This window comes from Ranitomeya variabilis, chromosome 1 (genome assembly GCF_051348905.1).
Source record: "Ranitomeya variabilis isolate aRanVar5 chromosome 1, aRanVar5.hap1, whole genome shotgun sequence".
NCBI classification, from domain to species: domain Eukaryota; kingdom Metazoa; phylum Chordata; class Amphibia; order Anura; family Dendrobatidae; genus Ranitomeya; species Ranitomeya variabilis.
Window position 1 is genome coordinate 916,184,383 of NC_135232.1, and position 24,388 is coordinate 916,208,770.

At 44.1% G+C, this 24,388-nt stretch overlaps 1 protein-coding gene across 2 annotated transcripts in view; it reads left to right on the forward strand.

The window, feature by feature from the left end:
* The window catches only part of FGF2 (fibroblast growth factor 2), a 136,478-nt gene that overhangs the window by 110,807 nt on the left and 1,283 nt on the right, over nucleotides 1-24,388 (forward strand). The window contains exon 3 of one of the 2 annotated variants that reach the window (XM_077279090.1): nucleotides 8,222-8,819. The exons of the other annotated variant lie outside the window; for it this stretch is intronic. Coding sequence (XP_077135205.1) covers nucleotides 8,222-8,314 — 93 coding nt within the window. The 3' untranslated portion in view covers nucleotides 8,315-8,819. Of the gene's footprint in view, nucleotides 1-8,221; nucleotides 8,820-24,388 lie in introns of those variants that run through there. 2 annotated transcript variants of the gene reach the window in all.

A 24,388-nucleotide genomic window follows, 5' to 3' on the forward strand; every position in this document is an offset into this window, starting at 1 on the left:
TAAAATTTTCGCCAAATATTCGTTTTTTTCACAAATAAACGCAAGTTATATCGAAGAAATTTTACCACTAACATGAAGTACAATATGTCACGAGAAAACAATGTCAGAATCGCCAAGATCCGTTGAAGCGTTCCAGAGTTATAACCTCATAAAGGGACAGTGGTCAGAATTGTAAAAATTGGCCCGGTCATTAACGTGCAAACCACCCTCGGGGCTTAAGGGGTTAACCCTTCAGATGTTTCATAGGAATTTTTGGAATGTTTAAATAAAAATGAACATTTAACTTTTTTCACACAAAATTTATTCAGCTCCAATTTGACTTATTTTACCAAGGGTAACAGGAGAAAATGGACCCCAAAAGTTGTTGTGCAATTTGTCCTGAGTAAGCTGATACCCCATATGTGGGGGTAAACCACTGTTTGGGCGCATGGCAGAGCTTGGAAGGGAAGGAGCACTATTTGACTTTTCAATGCAAAATTGACTGGAATTGAGATGGGACGCCATGTTGCGTTTGGAGAGCCCCTGATGTGCCTAAACATTGAAACCCCCCACAAGTGACACCATTTTGGAAAGTAGACCCCCTAAGGAACTTATCTAGATGTGTGGTGAGCACTTTGACCCACCAAGTGCTTCACAGAAGTTTATAATGCAGAGCCGTACAAATAAAAAATTATATTTTTTCACAAAAATGATCTTTTCGCCCCCAATTTTTTTTCCCCAAGGGTAAGAGAAGAAATTGGACCCCAAAAGTTGTTGTGCAATTTGTCCTGAGTACGCTGATATCCAATATGTGGGGTAAACCACTGTTTGGGCGCATGGCAGAGCTCAGAAGGGAAGGAGCGCCGTTTGACTTTTCAATGCAAAATTGACTGGAATTGAGAAGGGATGCCATGTTGCGTTTGGAGAGCCCCTGATGTGTCTAAACATTGAAACCCCCCAAAAGAAACACCATTTTGGAAAGTAGACCCCCTAAAAAACATATCTAGATGTGTTTTGAGATCTTTGAACCCCCAAGTATTTCACTACAGTTTATAATGCAGAGCCACGAAAATAAAAAATAATTTTTTTTCCACAAAAATTATTTTTTAGCCCCCAGTTTTGTATTTTCCAAAGGGTAACAGGAGAAATTGGACCCCAAAAGTTGTTGTCCAATTTGTCCTGAGAACGCTGATACCCCATATTTGCGGGGAACCACCGTTTGGGCGCATGGGAGAGCTCGGAAGGGAAGGAGCGCCATTTGGAATGCAGACTTAGATGGATTGGTCTGCAGGCGTCACATTGCATTTGCAGAGCCCCTAATGTACCTAAACAGTAGAAACCTCCCACAAGTGGCCCCATATTAGAAACTAGATCCCCCAAAGGAACTTATCTAGATGTGTTGTCAGAACTTTGAACCCCCAAGTGTTTGACTACAGTTTATAACGCAGAGCCATGAAAATAAACATTTTTTTTCCACAAAAATTATTTTTTAGCCCCCAGTTTTGTATTTTCCCAAGAGTATCAGGAGAAATTGGACCCCAAAAATTGTTGTTCAATTTGTCCTGAGTATGCTGATACCCCATATGTTGGGGTAAACCCCTGTTTGGGAGCACGGGAGAGCTCGGAAGGAGCACCGTTTTACTTTTTCAATGCAGAATTGGCTGGAATTGAGATCGGCCGCCATGTCGCGTTTGGAGAGCCCCTGATGTCCCTAAACAGTGGAAACCCCCAATTCTAACTGAAACCCTAACCCTAGCCCCAACCCTAGCCCTAACCCTAGCCCTATACCTAGCCCTAACCTTACCCCTAACCCTAAACCTAGCCCTAACCCTAATGGTAAAATGGAAATAAATACATTTTTTTAATTTAATTATTTTTCCCTAACTAAGCCGGTGAAAACCCGCTACTATACTTTTATTATTCTTGTCATGATTGTAACGCAATAGAAATTATTTTTTTGGACTATTTGGTTGGTTAGTTGTGCTTTCTCCTGGTTTTCAATGTACTGTATGTTGTATGTACTGTATGTCATATGTTGTAAATACAGTTGTATGTTGTATGTACTGTTGTATGTACTGTTGTATGTTATGTTGTATGAATTTAGATTGTGAGCGCCATCGGGGACAGTGATGATAATGTGTGCAAAAAATGGAAAGCGCTGCGGAATATGTTAGCGCTATATAAAAATAAAGATTATTATTATTATGTAATGTCGTATGTACTGTATGTCATATGTACTGTTGTATGTTATATGTTGTATGTACTGTTGTATATACTGTATGTCATATGCTGTATGTACTCTTGTATGTGCTATATGTTGTATGTTCTGTTATGTACTGTATGTCATATGTTGTATGTCATGTTGTATGTACTGTATGTCATATGTTGTATGTCATATGGGCAGCACGGTGGCGCAGTGGTTAGCACAGCAGCCTTGCAGCGCTGGAGTCCTGGGTTCAAACCCCACTAAGGACAACATCTGCAAAGAGTTTGTATGTTCTCTCCGTGTTTGCGTGGGTTTCCTCCGGGCACTCCGGTTTCCTCCCACATTCCAAAGACATACTGATAGGGAATTTAGATTGTGAGCCCCAACGGGGACAGTGATGATAATGTGTGCAAACTGTAAAGCGCTGCGTAATATGTTAGCGCTATATAAAAATAAAGATTATTATTATTATTATTATGTACTGTATGTCATGTTGTATGTACTGTTGTATGTGCTATATGTTGTATGCACTGTATGTCATGTTGTATGTACTGTTGTATGTTGTATGTAATGTTTTATGTACTATTGCATGTTGTATGCACTGTTATATGTACTGTATGTCATATGTTGTATGTCATATGTTGTATGTACTGTTGTATGTTGTATGTACTGTATGTCATATGTTGTATGTAATGTTGTATGTACTGTATGTCATATGTTGTATGTTCTGTTGTATGTATGTTGTATGTTCTGTATGTCATATGTTGTATGTACTGTATGTTGTATGTACTTGTTATATGTTGTATGTGTTTTTTTTTACATTCAACACATTAGCCGGATGATGGGACTACTACTGTCCCATCATTGGCTAATGTGTCAATCACTGTCACTGTAGCAGGCAGTGCCGCTGGGACTTGTAGTCCCATCGGACGCTGCCTGCACGCACACACTCACACACAAAGACCCCTTGCACAGCCCCACAGACCCCCGGACAGCCCGCAGACCCCCGACAGCCCGCAGACACCGCCCGCACACACATACACGCACACAGTCACCGCCCACACTCTGCCCACACACTTCCCTCCTCCCGGTCTGCAGCGTTTCACCCGCAGCTAAACCACAGATCTTTTTTTAAATCTGCGGTTTTGCTGCGGATATTCCCGACTCAGTGCAAGTCTATGGGTGCAGAAACACTGCAGATCCGCACAAAGAATTGACATGTTGCGGAAAAAACAACGCTGCGTTTCCACGCTTTTTTTTGCACAGCATGTCCACAGCAGATTGTGTTCTCCATAGGTTTACATGGTACTGTAAACCGCATGGGAAACTGCTGCAGATCCGCAGCATCAAAAACGCTGCGGATCCACAGTAAAATCCGCAACGTGTGAACATGGCCTAAGGCTCATGGTTTTAGATAGATATCATGTTGCAGAATTAGTGTCTATGAATTAACCACAGCATTGCCTTTAGAGCATCGGACAAGAGTGGTTTCAAGCATCTCGGGTAGCTCTTGCGTGCACAGTTGATGTTACTGCCAGTGTTGTTTACTTGCTGAATAATGTCATTTCTTTTAGAATAAATATCCTGGAGAAATTTTGGACAGATGCCTACCGTACTTTGTTTTGTGTCAAGAATTCTCTTTGATACCACCAAGTTTGCTTTTTCTCAGATTAGATCTCATTTTATTGTTACATTAATGTGATTAATTCTAGTATCACAATTCAGTGTTCTAGAGAGTTGACAAAACAGTAAATCAGTTGCATGTGGAATAAAACATAACCATTTAAGCATGTTTGTTCACTCCTGAAATGGGAAAACGAATTGGTAATGCTTTAAAGTTGTTTCATGAAGACAACACAGGTCCATATGGCCACTAGTGTTTATGGATGTCATAGAGGAAGGCTGCTTGTTCAAGCTCTATTATTATTATTATTATTTTATTATAAACTCTTCTCTAAGAAAAGTTGTTTGTCAGCAGATCAATCTCAGATGAATTCGAATTGTGCATTTATTAGGGTATGCGCTTTAAAGGTAACCAGTCACCAGAAAAACGCTATTAACCCCTTCACCCCCGGAGCTTTTTCCGTTTTTCCGTTTTCGTTTTTCGCTCCCCTCCTTCCCAGAGCCATAACTTTTTTATTTTTCCGTCAATTTGGCCATGTGAGGGCTTATTTTTTGCGGGACGAGTTGTACTTTTGAACGACATCATTGGTTTTAGCATGTCGTGTACTAGAAAACGGGAAAAAAATTCCAAGTGCAGTGAAATTGCAAAAAAAGTGCAATCCCACACTTGTTTTTTGCTTGCCTATTTTGCTAGGTTCACTAAATGCTAAAACTGACCTGCCATTATGATTCTCCAGGTCACTACGAGTTCATAGACACCTAACATGACTAGGTTATTTTTCACCTAAGTGGTGAAAAAAAATTCCAAACTTTGCAAAAAACAAAACAAAACAAAATTGCGCCATTTTCCGATACTCGTAGCGTCTCCATTTTTCGTGATCTGGGGTCAGGTGAGGGCTTATTTTTTGCGTGCCGAGCTGGCGTTTTTAATGATAGCATTTTGGTGTAGATACGTTCTTTTGATCGCCCGTTATTGCATTTTAATGCAATGTCGTGGCGACCAAAAAAACGTAAATCTGGCGTTTCAAATTTTTTTCTCATTACGCCATTTAGCGATCAGGTTAATGCTTTTTTTTTATTGATAGATCGGGCGATTCTGAACGCGGCGATACCAAATATGTGTAGGTTGAGGTTTTTTTTTATTGATTTATTTTGATTGGGGCGAAAGGGGGGCGATTTAAACTTTTATATTTTTTTTATTTTTTTCACATTTTTAAAAACTTTTTTTTTTTACTTTTGCCATGCTTCTATAGCCTCCATGGGAGGCTAGAAGCAGGCACAGCCCGATCGGCTCTGCTACATAACAGCGATCATCAGATCGCTGTTATGTAGCTAAAATGCAGGTGTGCTGTGAGCGCCGACCACAGGGGGGCGCTCACAGCCACCGGCAATCAGTAACCATAGAGGTCTCAAGGACCTCTATGGTTACAATGGAGGAGCATCGCCGACCCCCGATCATGTGACGGGGGTCGGCGATGCGCTCATATCCGGCCGCACGGCCGGATGCGGTAGTTAAATGCCGCTGTCTGCGTTTGACAGCGGCATTTAACTAGTTAATAGCGGCGGGTGATCGCGATTTCACCCGCTGCTATTGCGCGCACATGTCAGCTGTAAAAAACAGCTGACATGTCGCGACTTTGATGTGCGCTCACCGCCGGAGCGCACATCAATGCGGGGGTCCCGACATGTGACGTACTATTCCGTCACATGTCGGGAAGGGGTTAACCTACATATATGGGGTTAATCTGCAGTTTAATAGCAATACGTTTTTGCCCATAGACTTGTATTAGTGACGGATCGCGACGGATTGCCACACGTCGCGTCCGTCGTGTTTTGGCGGACCGTCGTCACAAAAAAAGTTCAATGTAACGTTTTTTTGTGCGTCGCGCCCGCCATTTTCGACCGAGCATGCGCGGCCGAAACTCCGCCCCCTCCTCCCCGGACTGCAGAATGGGCAGCGGATGCATCGAAAAACTGCATCCGCTGCCCACGTCGTGCAAAGAATTCACAACGTCCATCGGTACGTCGGCCCGACGCATTGCGACGGGCCCGTACCGACGGAAATGTGAAAGAAGCCTTAGTTACAAATGCCTGAGGGGGGTGACAGGTTCCCTTTTAGATGCTGGCAGCACTGCCGGCAGTCTCTTTCCTTATACTGGTAGTTTTACTGACATGTTTGTGGCGGCTTTGCTCTATAATTTAAACTATAATTAGCGAGCAGCTTCCTAGCAAAAGTTACCCAAACAATGAACACGCTACTTCGTTTCATTGCTTTACGGTTATTCAATCCCTGAAGCAGTAAAAAGAGGAAATAAAAGACTGAAAATGTGCACAGCAGTGTCGCTTTTACATTACTGTGCATTATGTTCAATTTTTGCAGTGGGCTTGCAGCACTTTTTAGACAGATTACAGACGAAATCCGCCTGAAAAAGACGTTGTGAGAACATACCCTAAATTCGATGACCATTCACTTGAATTTTTACTATGTAGTACTGCAAAAACAAGCATAATTACAAGCTAGGAAAACAGTATAAGCCCATACAGGAACATTGATGCCCTTTCTATGCACCATATCTTTAAAATACTTATTCAGCAACAAAAAATATGAAGCATTGATCAAGTCTCTCATATTATTTCTCCATGTCCATAAACATGACCAAAGATGATCAGCAAAATATCACATGACAGATCTACTTCATTCCATGTACCAGTGGAAACCCTCACAAAGACACAATTTTGGAAACTAGATCCCTCAGGGAACTTATCTACATGTGTGGTGAGCACCTTAAAATCCTAGATTTTTTACAGAAGTTTATAAAGTAGAGCCATTACATATTTCACACAAAAATGTTCTTTTAGTTCAAATTTTTTTATTTTTACAAGGTAAGAGAAAATGGACCCCAAGATTTGTTGTGCAATTTCTCCTGAGTACACAGATACCTCATACGTGGGGGAAAGCTACTGTTTAGGTGCAGGGAGGGGCTCAGAACAGAAGTAGTGAAGTTGTGATGTTTTGGAATGCAGACTTTGATGGAATGGCCTGCGGGTGTCATGTCTCGTTTGCAGAGCCCCTGATGTATCTAAACAGTGTAAACCACCCACAAGTGACCCCATTTTGGAAACCAGACCCCTCAAGGAATGTATGCTGAGCACCTTGAGCCCCAAGGTGCTTCACAGAATTTTATTAAGTTAAGCTGTAAAACTAAAAAAAAATCTAATTTTTCCCACAAAAATGTTATTTTAACCCCAATTTTTTAATTTAACATAGGCAACAAAAGAAAATGAACCCCAAAATCTGCAGAGCAATTTCTCTTGAGTACACTGATACCCCACATGTGGTTGAAAACTACTTTTGAGGCACAGAGCAAAGTTCAGAAGGGAAGGAGCGCCATATTGGAGTTCAGATTTCCTGGACTGGTTTGAGGGTGCCATGTTACCTTGGCAGAACCCCTGTGGTGCCTGAACAGCAAAACCAGTCAAAGAGATCCCATTTTACACCTAGCAAGGAATTCATCTAGGGGTGCACTGAACATATTGACACCACAGGTGTGTCACAGAATTGTATACCATTGGGCAAAAAATAATTACATTTTTACCACCAAAATTTAGTTTTAGCCCCAGATTTTACATTTTCACACTGGAAAATGGGTAAAAATGGCACAAAAATTTGTCCTACAATTTCTGATGAATGTAGAAATACCCTATATATGGCAGTAAAGTACTGCTCAGCCACACGGTGAGACTCGGGAGGGACAGAATGCTTTTTGCCTCCTAGAGGGCAGATTTTCCTTGAATAGTTTTTGTACTCTATATACAGAGCCCCTAAGTGCTATAAGATCATAATCCACCCTCAAGTGACCCCATTTTAGAAATTATAGCCCTTAGGGAATTTATCTACAGGCGTAGTGACGATTTTGACTTCATGGACGCTTTCCAGAAACAAGCAACAGTGGATGTTGCCGAGTAAATATTGCAAACGGTCACATATGCCACAGTATGTTGTAGTGACCAGTAAGTTGTGCCCAACTAATGCTTCTGGAGACATGCACCCACTCTCATTGCACAGAATTTGCTGAATTCCTTTTTTTTGGGGGGAGGGGCGAGGAGCCAACATAATGTTGGCTCTGGAAAAGTGTAACGTGGAAGCCAGGTTACGCTTTTCCAAAATAACGTGGAAGCCCCCTAAATTTCCATTGATAGGTGGCTGACCTGAGTGACGTGATTCAGATGAAACCCCTGAATGATCCATTCACTATAATGAAGCAGAAGAGTAACCTCTGTTCAGCGATGTCCTTTTTTTCAGAAGTCCGCGAAACTGTGGCAGACTGCGTTTTTATGCATGCCTAGAATGACTGACACTGCTGGATCACAGGCCAGACTGCATCCACAGTGTCTCTATCTGTTTTATTATAGGGAATCTTCCACCAGGAGTTCCATTTGAATCACGTATTTCAGAGATTTACATGGAAACGCCGATGCAGGCGCTCGGGTCAGAGCGCAGGATAAATGTAAGTAGAGCCTTGCTGTGATCTTTGGAAGGCAGAATAGACAAATAAACAGCAGGTGAAGAATTGGTTTTATTTATTTTTTCATACCGTTCCTTGTGCGGTATTAGTGATTAGTCGACTTTATTCTTCAGGTTAATGAGATTACAGCGATACCAGATTAATATCGGGTTTTTCTGTTTGGCTGCTATCAGACACTAAAAAAGAGCTATCATTTTCCATATTTCAGCCGACAGTCCTGTGAGGGCTTGTTTTTTTGCGGGATGAGTTGACTGTTTTTTGGTACCAGTTTCAGACACCTGACATTTTTTGATCGCTTCTATTCCGAATTTTGGGAGGCAGAATGAACGAAAACCAGCAATTCAGGAATTGTTTTTTGTCGTTCCTTTTTTATTTTTTCACTGATGGAGCTGTATGGTAGCTTGTTTTTTTTTTGCGGGACAAGATGATGTTTTCAGCATTTACCATTTTTATTTACATTCATCTTTTTGATTGTGTTTTATCTCACTTTTCTCTGTCCCCCATGACGGCACCACGGAGAGAGGGGATCCGCCCACCAAGGACAGGAAACCTACAGATAAAAAGGCGGTACCTCTCTCCCGCATCAGTTTTGGTTTCCTGTCCTTGACGGGACCTGCAGCAGATCTTACCTCAGATCGTCGTTGGATTCCGGGGCCAGTCAGACCGGTTCAGGCAGCGGGGGTTCCCTGCCTCGGCTAGGCTGGGCCACCCGATGCGCCACCGCTGGGATCAGTAGGTCTCTAGGGTGAGCGGGGGGCTGCAGCAGCAGCGCTGCGGCTCCTAGAGGAATCCTCACTGCGTGGGGGTTCCACATGGCACACACCCGCGAAAACCACGGTGAGGGGTCCCTCCATAAGGTGGTGCACGGCGCGACAATGCGCGCGTGAACAGCGCTCCAGGAAGCATCAAGCGGCATGGTGCCGCACTTCCGGGTTGGTAACGCGCATGCGCGGGTGCCGCAATGCCTGCTGGTCGAAGCAGGGCATTCTGGGCGGCGCAAAGCTTGCTGGGACGGCGCGGTGCATGCTGGGATTCGCGCATGCGCAAATCTAGCATCGGGGAGCGCGCGGGAACCGGCGCGCTGACTTTTTAAATGAGTCCTGTCTCCCTGGCTAGTTGCTCTATTGGAGTACAGCCAGCGTTCCTCAGCAGCCATGAGTGACCCCGAATTGCAGGGCTCACCAGCGCAGCAAACGCAGGCACCGCAGCAGCAGCAGCAGCAAAAACGCCGGCAGCAGGGGCAAGCTACCTCTCATGTCCAGCGGCGTGCAACTGGAGCACGGTCTGGATCTCAGCACAGCAAAAATTCTAGTGCTACATCCGGATCGAAGGAGCACCATACTGTCGATACGGACCATCCACAGCCGGTACTGAGGGTTCTCAGGTGGTGAGTGATCTCCGTGAATGCTCCGGCTAATAGAGCCTACCTTTCTTTTGTTGTTCTAGGGAAGGAAGAGCGCAGGGAAGTCCAAACATAGGATCTGCGCCCTTTGTAAAGAAGATTTACCTGCCTCCTGGGAAAAAAGATTATGTAAATCCTGTATGGAAGAGACTCTATGTGAAGGGCTTCCAGGGTTCGCCACAGAACTCAAAACATTAATTAAAACTCAGGTGGAAGATACCTTTAAGTCTCTCCAGGAGGGTAAAAAACGTAAAAAGATTAAACAAAATATCCCTATATCTGACTCTAGTCCCTCAGATAGTGGGGAGATTAGTTCAAATTCCTCCGATTCTTCTTCATCATCCTCTTCATCATCCTCTTCTCAGAGAGGTCGTAGTTGTTTCCCATTAGAAGAAACAGACTCCCTAATTAAAGCAGTCAGAAGTACCATGGGCCTCGCTGATTCCCACACTAAAAAATCAGTCCAAGACATCATGTTCGGTGGACTGGAGCAGAAAAAAAGAAGGGTGTTTCCCCTTAATGACAAAATACAAGCCTTAATAAATAAAGAATGGAAAAAACCTTTAAGAAAGGCCCTACTTACACCCAAAAGGAAATACCCTTTTGAAGACCCTGCATGCTCCTTTTGGGAAAAAGCACCTAAATTAGACGTGGCAATCGCTAAAGCGTCAAAAAAGTTTGCCCTACCTTTTGAAGACATGGGGGTCTTAAAGGATCCCATGGATAAAAAAGCGGATGCTTTCCTAAAAAGTTCCTGGGAAGCAGCAGGAGGGGGCCTAAAACCAGCGGTGGCCGCAGCTTGCACGTCCCGCTCCCTTATGGTGTGGCTTGACCAGCTGGAATCCCAGCTCAAAGATAAAGCATCCAGAGACAGTATACTGAATACCCTACCAGTAATGAAGGGGGCAGCCGCTTTTCTGGCCGATGCGTCGGCAGACTCAATCAGGCTTTCGGCCAGGTCAGCGGTGTTCTCCAATGCAGCCAGAAGAGCCCTCTGGCTCAAATGTTGGCCCGGAGACCTCCAAACAAAGGCTAAACTTTGTAATATTCCTTGTGAGGGAGAATTTCTTTTCGGCTCTACTCTGGATGATATTTTGGAAAAGGCAGGGGACAAAAAGAAGTCCTTTCCCGTCCTGCAATACCCATCTTATAAACGTCCTTTTCGGAGTAAAAAATTCTTCCGTAGGAAGCCACCTAGACCGCAGGACAGATGGGAAGACAAAAAGAATAAGAGCAAAGGGTTTATCTTCAACAAAAGCCCCACCGATCCCAAAAAACCATCACAATGAACTTTTGCCCCAGGTGGGAGGAAGATTGTCCCTCTTCCTTTCAGCCTGGGAAAAGATAACCAGCAGTGCCTGGATTCTGGATTTGGTACAGTCGGGACTAAAATTCAAATTTCTTACGTTCCCTCAGCCATCCTTCCTGGTGACATCCCAGAGAGCTTCTCCACAGGAGCGGATAGCTCTGGAACAGGAACTCACAACATTGCTAGACAAAGGGGTTCTTCTGGAGGTCCCCCCCCGAGAAAGAGGGAGAGGGTTCTACTCTCCGATTTTTCTCAGGAAAAAGCCAGACGGATCTTTCAGGACGATTATCAATTTAAAAAATTTAAACAAACACCTGATTGTGGAACCTTTCAAAATGGAGACAATAAAGACAGCAGTCAAAATGTTGTTTCCGCATTGTTTCATGGTAGTGCTCGACCTAAAGGACGCATACTACCACGTCCCCATTCACAAAGACTTCCAAAAATTCCTCAGGGTGGCAATCGAAATAGGAGGGATGGTAAAGCACTACCAGTTTACAGCCCTACCATTTGGTCTCGCAATAGCCCCAAGGGTATTTACCAAATTGATAGCCGAAGTCATGGCAGACCTGAGGAAACAAAACACCCTAATCGTCCCATACCTGGACGATTTCCTGATAATGGGCAACTCTCCCCAACATTGCAAAAACCAGCTACAGTTAGTTATGGACTCTTTGGAAAGCTTGGGGTGGCTCCTGAATCTGAAGAAGTCCAAACTAATACCGAGTCAGATTCAGGAGTACCTGGGGATCACGTTGGATTCCATCTCCCAGGAATGTCGCCTACCCCAAGAAAAGATCCAAAAGGTGGTGGGGTTAGTGTCCAGGGCAAGAGATCTTCCCTCTATATCACTTCGAGAGGCAATGTCTCTCCTCGGGTCCATGACGGCCTGCATTTCTGCCGTCCAATGGGCCCAGGCACATACAAGGGAGCTGCAATGGCAGACATTAGCGGAAGAAATTTTCCTGAAGGGAAATTTAGAAGGTCGGTTCACCTTCTCATTAAACACAATTCTCTCGCTAGATTGGTGGACAAAAGACAGCAACTTGGGCCGCGGTCTACCATGGGTGATTCCAGTGTCAAAAGTGGTAACCACAGACGCAAGTCCCTTCGGGTGGGGGGCTCACCTACACGATCTAGTGGTTCAGGGGACATGGTCAGACGACGTAAAAGAAGCATCCTCCAACATGAGGGAGTTACTGGCAGTAAAATTCGCTCTTACAGAATTCCAAAAACCCCTTCACTCACATCATGTAAGACTGTTTTCAGACAACAGAGTGGTAGTGGCCTACATAAACCATCAGGGGGGAACACACTCTCAACCACTGATGGAAGTCACACATTCAATCTTACAGATGGCCGAGGAAAATTTAGCATCTTTGACGGCACTTCACATAAAAGGGGTGGACAATGTCAAGGCAGACTACCTAAGTCGGGTCTGCCTAAAACAGGGGGAATGGGAACTGAACCAGTCCATATTCAATCGGATAACGGAGATGTGGGGGGTTCCGACAATAGATCTCTTCGCGAACAATCTAAATCGGAAGGTGACCCCCTTTTGTTCCATAAACCCAGCAGGGAACCCGGTGGCGCTGGATGCTTTCATGATTCCTTGGAAGCACAAGCTAGCATATGCGTTTCCCCCTATCACACTGATACCAGCGGTTCTGAGGAAAATAAGGGAGGACAGCGCCCGGGTGATATTGATTGCCCCTTACTGGTCGAAGAGAACTTGGTTTTCCTGGGCCAGAAGGATGTCCATAACAGACCCTTGGATACTCCCAGACCTGCCCAATCTCCTATTCCAGGGACCAGTAACACACCCGCAGGTAGCGAGGTTACACATGACAGCCTGGAATTTGAGAGGGGGTTACTGATAGAGAAAGGTTTTTCTCAAGGTCTAGTGTCAACCCTCTTAAAAAGTAGGAAATTAACAACTACTAGACAGTATGGTAAAATCTGGAAGAAATTCCTCTCTTCCTCAGGGGCAAAAATCTCCGAGGGAATCCCTCTCAAATTAGTGTTAGAATTTCTGCAAAATGGGCTGGAAAAAGGCCTAGCCACTAACACACTGAAGGTTCATATTGCCGCACTGGGGGCACTATTTAATTACAATCTAGCAAAGAATCGTTGGGTGTCCAGATTCATTAAGGCGGCAGAAAGATCTAGGCCTCTACCCTCACGTAGAGCCCCACAGTGGGACTTAAATCTAGTTCTTACGGCCCTCACCAAAGCACCCTTTGAGCCCTTAAAAGAACTTCCCTTAAAGATTCTATCCTTTAAGACCTCCCTTTTGGTAGCCCTCACTTCAGCCCGAAGAATTAGCGACATACAAGCCTTGTCAGCCGGGCCACCCTTCACGCTAATATTGGAGGACAGGGTGGTGTTAAAAACTGATCCAGCATACTTACCAAAAGTGGCCTCCCGGTTCCATAGGTCCCAAGAGATCTCTCTTCCCTCCTTTTGTCCTAACCCTAAAAACGAGGGGGAAAAATCACTACACACATTGGATGTTAGAAGGTGTCTCATCCATTACCTGGAGGCTACTAGGGAGTGTAGAGAGGAAGGTTCTCTCTTTGTGTGTTTTCAGGGCCCTCGGAAAGGCAAGAAGGCCTCCAAGGGTACGTTGGCAAGGTGGATCAGAGATGCCATCAACCTTGCCTATACTTCAAGTGGGATGCCAGCTCCAGGGGAAGTTAAAGCTCATTCAACTAGGGCGATGGCGGCTTCCTGGGCAGAGAGAGCCGGAGCGACAATAGACCAGATATGTAGAGCTGCTACTTGGTCTTCACCCTCAACTTTCTTTAGGCACTATCGGTTGGACTTAAATTCTTCTTCAGACCTTACCTTTGGTAGAAGGGTTCTGGAAGCGGTAGTCCCTCCCTAATGTAGACAGTCTCTGCAATTCTCTCCGTGGTGCCGTCATGGGGGACAGAGAAAATAGTAGTTACTCACCGATAACGGTGTTTCTCTGAGCCCATGACGGCACCCGTACATTCCCTCCCTCACGTGTGGGTGTGCACACATTTATAATGTTTAGTTATGTATATAATCTATAAGCACGCGGTATCTTTATTAGAGGTTTAGTAATGTAGTAACATTTGTAATCATTAACCTGATGTTCCCTTTATGCTCTGTAAACAAACTGATGCGGGAGAGAGGTACCGCCTTTTTATCTGTAGGTTTCCTGTCCTTGGTGGGCGGATCCCCTCTCTCCGTGGTGCCGTCATGGGCTCAGAGAAACACCGTTATCGGTGAGTAACTACTATTTTTGTTTGGTGGTATGATGATAAAGCATCATTTTTTGCCTTGTTTTTTTTTCAGGTGTTCACTAAAGGGGTTAGCTAGTTTGACAGTTTTATAGGTCGGGTCATTCCGGACAAGACCATACCAAATATGTCTACTTTTTTTATTCACTTTTTTTCCATAAAATGTAAAAAACATAAAATTTTCTGGCTTGTCGCTCTCCCAACTACAGCTCACATTTTGGCTGGTCATTCGCCAGCTTTAACACCCTACACTCTGCTCAACATCCAACAGAATGACACAAGGTGAACCATTTTCTGTTTTTTAGTCAGTCAAAGCTAGCTACCTGCAGTGCTAAGATTTAACCTAGTCCTACCTGGCTTTGCTACAATACATAAACTTTTCGATGCCCAGGTTTTTCTTTATTTCATGTCTCTGGTAGCCAAGACAATTGACAATTTTCATATTTTTGATGTTAGAAAAAAAACAAAAAAATTGATATTAACCCCTTTTCCTATATAGTCCTGGGTGAGGACTTACCGTATTTCTTGTATGATGCACTGTAGCTTTATTGGTACCATTTTGGGGTTCATTACACATTGTGAGCACTTGTTATGAAGTTTTTCAAATGAAATGATCATAAAATCTCAATTATCGCTTTGTTTTTTGTTTATTTATTAGGTGTGATAAATAGTGTACTTATATAGTTATGGATTTTCTTATTTGGAGAACAAAGATCGTTTTATAATTGGGTTTTGCAGACGTAGCAATGCAAATATGCTTTTAGTTTTTTTTTTTTTTTTTTTAAATAAAGGACTTAAAAGAAAAAAAGGCTAATTCCATTTCTTTTATATTATTTCTTTTATGTTTGTAAACATTTTTTTTTTTACTTTCTGGTGAAATACACATCTGTTCTTACACAGGGACAGGAGGAGAACACACATTATCTTCCTCCCGACCCTGCAGCAGTCTGACAGCTGAGCTCCAGCTACTCTCTCTCCTGCTTCACATTACTTGAAGGGGTAAGGTGCATTTTAACGGGCTGTGTATCAGCCTTGATCAGCTACAGTGGCGATCTAAGGCTCATTTTGAAGTGGAGATTTTTAATTCAAAAGACTGTAATCACTACTGTAGTGGCTACTGTTATGATCCTAGTGGTAGAGGATCTCAGAAGTTCCAGCTAAGTCCGCAAACACAAAAACCAGCTCATAGGGAGGTGGTAACTTGGCTGACCGTATATCTAATCCTAGCACAACAACTAGAAGTAGCCGGGGAACGTACCTACGTTGATTCTAGACGTCTTGCACCAGCCGGAGAACTAACTAACCCTTTCAGAGAAAATAAGACCTCACTTGCCTCAAGAGAAAGGACCCCAAAGTTATAATACAAGCCCCCAACAAATAATAACGGTGAGGTAAGAAGAAAAGACAAACGTAAGAATGAACTAGATTTAGCAAAGAGAGGCCCACTAATTAATAGCAGAAAATAGGAAGGAGACTTATACGGTCAGCAAAAACCCTACAAAAATATCCACGCTGAAAATCCAAGAACCCCCGCACCGACTAACGGTGTGGGGGGAGAATATCAGCCCCCTAGAGCTTCCAGCAAAAATCAGGAATCACATTATGAACAAGCTGGAACAAAATAGAAGCAAAGCGAATAAACAAAAATAAGAAAGCAGGACTTAGCTTATCTTGCAAAGAACAGGAGACCAGGAGTCAGGAGCAAACAGACATAGACTGACTACATCGATTCCAGGCACTAGACTGAGTTTCCAGGAAGTCTAAATAGGAACACCCAAGGCCTAACGAACCAGGTGGGTACCAACCTGGAGAAAGATGATCCAAGTGTAATACCGCTAGTGACCACAAGGGGGAGCCAAGAAATATAGTTCAAAACAGTACCCCCCTTTAAGGAGGGGTCACCGAACCCTCACCAAGACCACCAGGGCGATCAGGATGAGCAGCGTGAAAGGCACGCACCAAATCGGCCGCATGAACATCAGAGGCGACCACCCAGGAATTATCCTCCTGACCATAGCCCTTCCATTTGACCAGATACTGAAGCCTCCGTCTAGAGAGACGAGAATCCAAGATCTTCTCCACCACGTACTCCAACTCGCCCTCAACCAAGACCGGAGCCGGAGGGTCAACAGCAGGAACCACAGGCACAACGTACCGCCGTAACAGAGACCTATGGAACACATTGTGAATGGCAAATGACACCGGAAGATCCAAACGAAAAGACACCGGATTAAGGACTTCCAAAATTTTATAAGGACCAATAAAGCAAGGCTTAAACTTAGGAGAGGAAACCTTCAGAGGGACATACCGAGAAGATAACCAAACCAAATCCCCAACACGAAGTCGGGGACCCACACCGCGGCGGCGGTTGGCAAAACGCTGAGCCTTCTCCTGTGACAACTTCAAGTTGTCCACCACATGATTCCAAATCCGCTGCAACCTATCCACCACGGAATCCACCCCAGGACAGTCAGAAGGTTCAACATGACCCGAGGAAAAACGAGGATGAAAACCAGAGTTGCAGAAAAATGGCGAAACCAAAGTAGTGGAACTAGCCCGATTATTGAGGGCAAACTCAGCCAATGGCAAGAAGGTCACCCAATCATCCTGATCCGCAGAAACAAAACATCTCAAATAAGCCTCCAGCGTCTGATTGGTTCGCTCCGTTTGGCCATTAGTCTGAGGATGAAAGGCAGATGAAAACGACAAATCAATGCTTATCTTAGCACAAAAAGATCGCCAGAATCTGGACACAAACTGGGATCTTCTGTCAGACACGATATTCTCAGGAATGCCATGCAAGCGAACCACATTCTGAAAGAACAAAGGAACCAGATCAGAAGAGGAAGGCAACTTAGGCAAGGGCACCAAATGGACCATCTTGGAAAAGCGATCACACACCACCCAGATGACAGACATACCTTGAGACACCGGAAGATCTGAAATGAAATCCATGGAAATGTGTGTCCAGGGCCTCTTCGGGACGGGCAAGGGCAAAAGCAACCCACTGGCACGAGAACAGCAAGGCTTAGCCCGAGCACAAATCCCACAGGACTGCACAAAAGAACGCACATCCCGTGACAAGGAAGGCCACCAAAAGGACCTAGCCACCAAATCTCTGGTACCAAAAAAACCAGGATGCCCCGCCAACACTGAGGAATGAACCTCGGAGATAGACTGTTTGTTCCTGATAAATGGACCAGCAGAGTTATCAGGTGGGCAAGGGTCAGGTCTACCAGCCTGAAATCTCTGCAACACACGACGCAAATCAGGAGAAATGGCCGACAAGATTACTCCCTCTTTAAGAATACCAGCTGGCTCTGAGAGTCCCGGAGAGTCAGGCACAAAACTCCTAGAAAGAGCATCGGCCTTCACATTCTTCGAACCAGGCAGGTACGAGACCACAAAGTCAAAACGGGAGAAAAACAACGACCAACGAGCCTGTGTAGGATTCAGGCGCTTAGCAGACTCGAGATACATCAAATTTTTGTGATCCGTCAAGACTACCACACGATGCTTAGCTCCCTCGAGCCAATGACGCCACTCCTCAAATGCCCACTTCATGGCCAACAACTCCCGATTACCAACATCATAGTTCCGCTCCGCAGGCGAAAATTTCCTAGAAAAAAAAGCACAAGGTCTCATCACAGAGCAACCAGAGCCTTTCTGCGACAAAACAGCCCCTGCACCGATCTCAGAAGCGTCCACTTCAATCTGAAAGGGAAGTGAGACATCAGGCTGGCACAAAACAGGCGCGCTTCAGCTCCCGGAAAGCCTCCACGGCTGCTGGAGCCCAATTAGCCACATCAGAACCTTTCTTGGTCATATCCGTCAAAGGTTTAACAACGCTAGAGAAATTAGCAATAAAACGACGGTAGAAATTAGCAAAACCCAAGAACTTCTGAAGACTCTTAACAGACGTGGGTTGAGTCCAATCATGAATAGCTCGGACCTTGACTGGGTCCATCTCTACTGTAGAAGGGAAGAAAATGAAACCCAGAAAGGAAACCTTCTGCACTCCAAAGAGACACTTTGAGCCCTTCACAAACAAAGCATTATCATGCAAAACCTGAAACACCATCCTGACCTGCTTTACATGAGAATCCCAATCATCAGAAAAAAACAGAATATCATCCAGATAAACAATCATAAATTTATCTAGATACTTCCGGAAGATGTCATGCATAAAAGACTGAAACACTGAAGGAGCATTAGAAAGCCCAAAAGGCATCACCAAGTACTCAAAATGACCTTCGGGCGTATTAAACCCAGTTTTCCATTCATCTCCCTGCTTAATGCGCACAAGGTTGTACGCACCACGAAGATCTATCTTGGTGAACCACTTGGCACCCTTAATCCGAGCAAACAAGTCCGACAATAGTGGCAAAGGATACTGAAATTTGACCGTGATTTTATTCAGAAGCCGATAGTCTATACAAGGTCTCAAAGACCCGTCTTTCTTGGCTACAAAAAAGAATCCCGCACCAAGAGGGGAAGAGGATGGACGAATATGTCCCTTCTCCAAAGACTCCTTTATATAAGAACGCATTGCGGCATGCTCAGGTACAGATAAATTAAATAATCGTCCCTTAGGAAATTTACTACCAGGAATCAAATCTATAGCGCAGTCACAGTCCCTATGAGGAGGAAGGGCACTGGACCTGGACTCACTGAATACATCCTGATAGTCCAACAAATACTCCGGAACTTCAGAAGGAGTAGAAGAAGCAATAGACACCGACGGGGAATCGCAATGAATTCCCTGACAACCCCAACTTGACACAGACATAGCCTTCCAATCCAAAACTGGATTATGGGTCTGTAACCATGGCAGACCTAAAACGACCAAATCATGCATTTTATGCAGAACAAGAAAACGAATCACCTCCCGATGTTCAGGAGTCATACACATGGTCACTTGTGTCCAATACTGCGGCTTATTCTCCGCCAATGGCGTAGCATCAATTCCTCTAAGAGGAATAGGATTTTTCAAAGGCTCCAGGACAAAACCACAGCGCTTGGCGAACGACAAGTCCATAAGACTCAGGGCAGCACCTGAATCCACAAATGCCATTACAGGGTAGGAAGACAATGAGCAAATTAGAGTTACAGACAAAATAAACTTAGGATGCAAATTACCAATGGCGACAGGACTAACCATCTTTGTTAGGCGTTTAGAGCATGCTGAGATAACATGTGTAGAATCACCACAGTAAAAACACAACCCATTCTGACGTCTATGATTTTGTCATTCAGTTCTAGTCTGAATTCTATCACATAGCATTGAGTCAGGTGTCCGTTCAGACAACACTGCCAGAGGATTAGCAGATTTACGCTCCCGCAAACGCCGATCTATCTGAATGGCCAGAGCCATAGAATCACTCAGATTTGTAGGAATGGGAAAACCCACCATCACATTCTTAATGGCTTCAGAAAGGCCATTTCTGAAATTTGCGGCCAGAGCACACTCATTCCATTGAGTAAGCACGGACCATTTCCGAAATTTTTGGCAATACACTTCAGCCTCATCTTGGCCCTGAGAGATAGCCAGCAACGCTTTTTCTGCCTGAATTTCAAGATTGGGCTCCTCATAAAGCAATCCGAGCGCCAGAAAAAACGCATCAATATTTGCCAATGCCGGATCTCCTGGCGCCAATGAAAAAGCCCAATCCTGAGGGTCGCCACGCAAGAAAGAGATAACAATTTTAACTTGCTGAGCTGAGTCTCCAGACGAACGCGGTCTCAAAGATAGAAACAATTTACAATTATTCCTAAAATTCCCAAATTTAAATCGATCACCAGAGAAAAGCTCAGGAATAGGTATCTTAGGCTCTGACACAGGACTACTAATAACAAAATCCTGAATGCCCTGCACTCGTGCAGCAAGCTGATCCACACTAGTAATCAGAGTCTGAACATTCATGTCTGCAGCAGAGCTTCAAGCCACTCAGAGGAAAAGTGGAAGAAGAAAAAAAAACAAAAAAAACCTCAGAACTTCCTTTCTTTTAATCCCGCTTCTGCAATGCAATAAATATTCACTTTCGGCCTGGAATACTGTTATGATCCTAGTGGTAGAGGATCTCAGAAGTTCCAGCTAAGTCCGCAAACACAAAAACCAACTCATAGGGAGGTGGTAACTTGGCTGACCGTATATCTAATCCTAGCACAACAACTAGAAGTAGCCGGGGAACGTACCTACGTTGATTCTAGACGTCTCGCACCAGCCGGAGAACTAACTAACCCTTTCAGAGAAAATAAGACCTCACTTGCCTCAAGAGAAAGGACCCCAAAGTTATAATACAAGCCCCCAACAAATAATAACGGTGAGGTAAGAAGAAAAGACAAACGTAAGAATGAACTAGATTTAGCAAAGAGAGGCCCACTAATTAATAGCAGAAAATAGGAAGGAGACTTATACGGTCAGCAAAAACCCTACAAAAATATCCACGCTGAAAATCCAAGAACCCCCGCACCGACTAACGGTGTGGGGGGAGAATATCAGCCCCCTAGAGCTTCCAGCAAAAATCAGGAATCACATTATGAACAAGCTGGAACAAAATAGAAGCAAAGCGAATAAACAAAAATAAGAAAGCAGGACTTAGCTTATCTTGCAAAGAACAGGAGACCAGGAGTCAGGAGCAAATAGACATAGACTGACTACATCGATTCCAGGCACTAGACTGAGTTTCCAGGAAGTCTAAATAGGAACACCCAAGGCCTAACGAACCAGGTGGGTACCAACCTGGAGAAAGATGATCCAAGTGTAATACCGCTAGTGACCACAAGGGGGAGCCAAGAAATATAGTTCACAACAGGCTACACAGCCCAACATATCATGGGTTAAAGTGGAAGTCAGGAGTGACAAGTTTGGTCAGCAATCCAGGCTGAAATATGGCCATTAGTAGCCAGGACATATCTCATAAAGCCATGGCTATTCAGCTCCCATAAGGACATATGAGATATATCGGCCTTGGCAGGAAAAGGGTTAATATTACTGTAACAAAGATGCATGAATCACTGATTAATATATCAGCTCTTCTGGCATTGAACACTGTTTATAGCATTTTACAACAAACTTAAAAAGATGAACTAAACATTAATAGACACCGGAAATACTTAAATGTCACTGACTTTCTATGAGACATAGAACAGGCTCTGCTGCAGCATTCATCATTAGTCTTTTCCCTTTTCCGGGAATAAGATTACAGTGGTAATTATTTATTTCTATTGCGTTTTCTCGTTACAAAGATTGCGGGTAACAATCTAAACTATATGTACTAGCGGTGTACCATTGGTCGAAGTATGTGCCAAATTTAAAAATATTGCTCAATTTGCCTTTTAAGTGTCTCCTTAAAGAGAACCTTTTATCAGGTCTCCCGTTATGAAAACTTCTGGCAACATGTTATGTGCCTTCTAATTAGCATCCTAATGATTGTGTTCCATGAGCCACTGCAAAAAAGCAGAACGCTAAAGATGATCCTTATACAGTACACTGCACGCCATCTATGGAGCTGAGCTCGCTAACCCAACCCCATCAGGTCAGCGAGCTCACAGCAGGCGCCGTATTTGGTCCATACTCATCCATTGGCGCTAATTACCATACAGTGTGAACAGTGTTTAAAAATAATTTTTAGCAGCTAGGATCCTTGCAAGGCTGCACATTATATGATAGCAGTAGTTTAATAATGTGAAACCCTAGGACAGGTTCCCTAAAACTCATTTTAACATTAAAAATGCAAAAGGCAAATGAAGCAGGCACAGAATAAGACGTAGTGTCACAGGTATACTGTGACAGAGTGGGGTCACATGATCACAGCGCCTGGTGACACATACACCTGCGGTAGATAGAACAGCTTCACCGTCCTATTAGCAGTTCTGGCTTTCTTTGCTTTGGCACTGCAAGGGTTAAACTGCTTAGTTGAGTTCTCTGCCTGGGATTGTATCAGCTGTACTTCCATCCCGGTATAAGAATCCTCCTCCTTGCTTCTGACCTTGCCAGTGATAGATTTACCACTTCCTGGTTTGGAGTTGTGGGAGTGTTCAGAGTTTGTAGAAGGAGATTTCTGCATGGATTTGCTTTGTGTGATTAATCCTAATCCTCTTCTGATTAGTTTTTTCCCCACCTATTCCTTCCTTGTGTCCTACTTGGTTGTTTGGTGTTTTTGTATGATCGTAGTTTTCTTTTATCTGTTTACCCTTGTCTTGTGTGCGTTATCCTATACACTTCTGTCTCATACCTTCCTAGGTGGGGGAGGGAACTGATCAACGTTATTATAGTAGCATAGCAAGGGACGAGACCACATTGTCTCCACCATCTCGAGAATTCCAGGGAACAGGGATAGCCTAGGGTTCCCCTAGTTCGAGGGACAGGGTAGTTGCCCATGGTCCCTGGCAAAAACGTGACTTGCATGCTTCCCCAGTGCTGTACTCACCATGCAATTTCTCTTCATGTAAGGCTGTCCTGTTGACTCTGCTTCATGCAGAACTGCTGCACCTGCATGTGGCTTCCATCTAGCCTTGGGGGTGTGTGGCCGATCCCTGAAAGAATTTAATCCTGTTGTGTCCTGTAGAAATTAGATTCCCAGCCTATCCTGTGCACCAGTGCCTATAATTGACAGCATCTCCTGACATTCCTCACCCGAATGTTGGTTCTTAGTCAGTCCAGCTACTAGTGTCTCATTCATGCGTATTTGTATTTTGACTATCCTGTTTGTGACCTGGCTTGCTTACCGTCCGACCTGATTTCTCTCCTGACCTTGGCTATGTTTACTGATCCTATACTGCCTGCCCCGACCTCGGAACATCTGACTACACCTCCGTCTGACCCTTCCGTACTTCATACCCGCATCTCTGACCATCCAGTCAGCTGCTGCTGACCCGGGCACTGCCCTGGACTGGTATCTGGTGACTACCGGCATCAAAGCCTATCCTCACCATCAGAGGCTCTAGTGAATACACAGTAGTCACTTAGCTGCGCCCCTCCAGGGTAAACCTGGCCAGTGGCGCAGTGGGTCCACATCCACCATCGTTACATATACTTTCAATTAACTTTTTAGGATAAGCTGTTATGTGTATGTACATGAGAAATAACACTGTTGCTGATCATATCACTTGTATTCAGCATGTTTCTACAGTTTTCCACTCTGCAAGCTATCTTAATTTGCATTTGACTCTGAACTGGTAGAAGAGTAACTGCTACAATATCTCCCTGACATTGCACAGCATACAGAGAGGGATTTCTGCTCTGTCATTTTAAGCACACATACAGAAGCAACATGGAAGACAATATAGAGCAATATAGACAAGCCTACAACCTGCAGTAACCACCGATCGACCAAACCGCTGCATGACCAGCTCTATCCTCACCTACTGTATTCTCACCCATCCCTTGTAGATTGTGAGCCCTCGCGGGCAGGGTCCTCACTCCTCCTGTACCAGTTATGACTTGTATTGTTTAAGATTATTGTACTTGTTTTTATTATGTATACCCCTCCTCACATGTAAAGCGCCATGGAATAAATGGCACTATAACAATAAATAATAATAATAATAATAGAGCAATACTGAGCAGGTTAGATGTGAATCCAGCTCTGGAGTAAGGTAAAAGACTTGTTATAAAGCTCAGCACAAATCTTACATGCTCTCTCTCTGCCTGTTTTGTCACTCTGCTCCTTACTCCTCTATCTTGTCTAGAGCAAGACAGATCAGGAGGTGGAGAAATAAGTAGATTATATAAGATATATTGGAAAGTCTCTTATATTTGCCTTCACTATTGATGTATGCCAAGTTTTTTTGTAAATACAGTTCGTATTTAATATCACTTCCATGAAAACTGCCTTCCAAACAACTGGTTGGTAGTTCACAGGTGACTCCGGCCCAACAATCCTCTAACCAATAACTTCAGCAGGTAATGCATAAACCCCTGACGTATACTGGTTAGCCTGCTAAGGACCCCCATAGAAAGAATAATTTTAGGCCATAAGACAGCAATGATTGTTTCCTTTAAAAGTGTCACTACAAGGCTTATAACCTACATTTTTGTACAAATAGCTGTATGATGTTTCCAGGACGTGG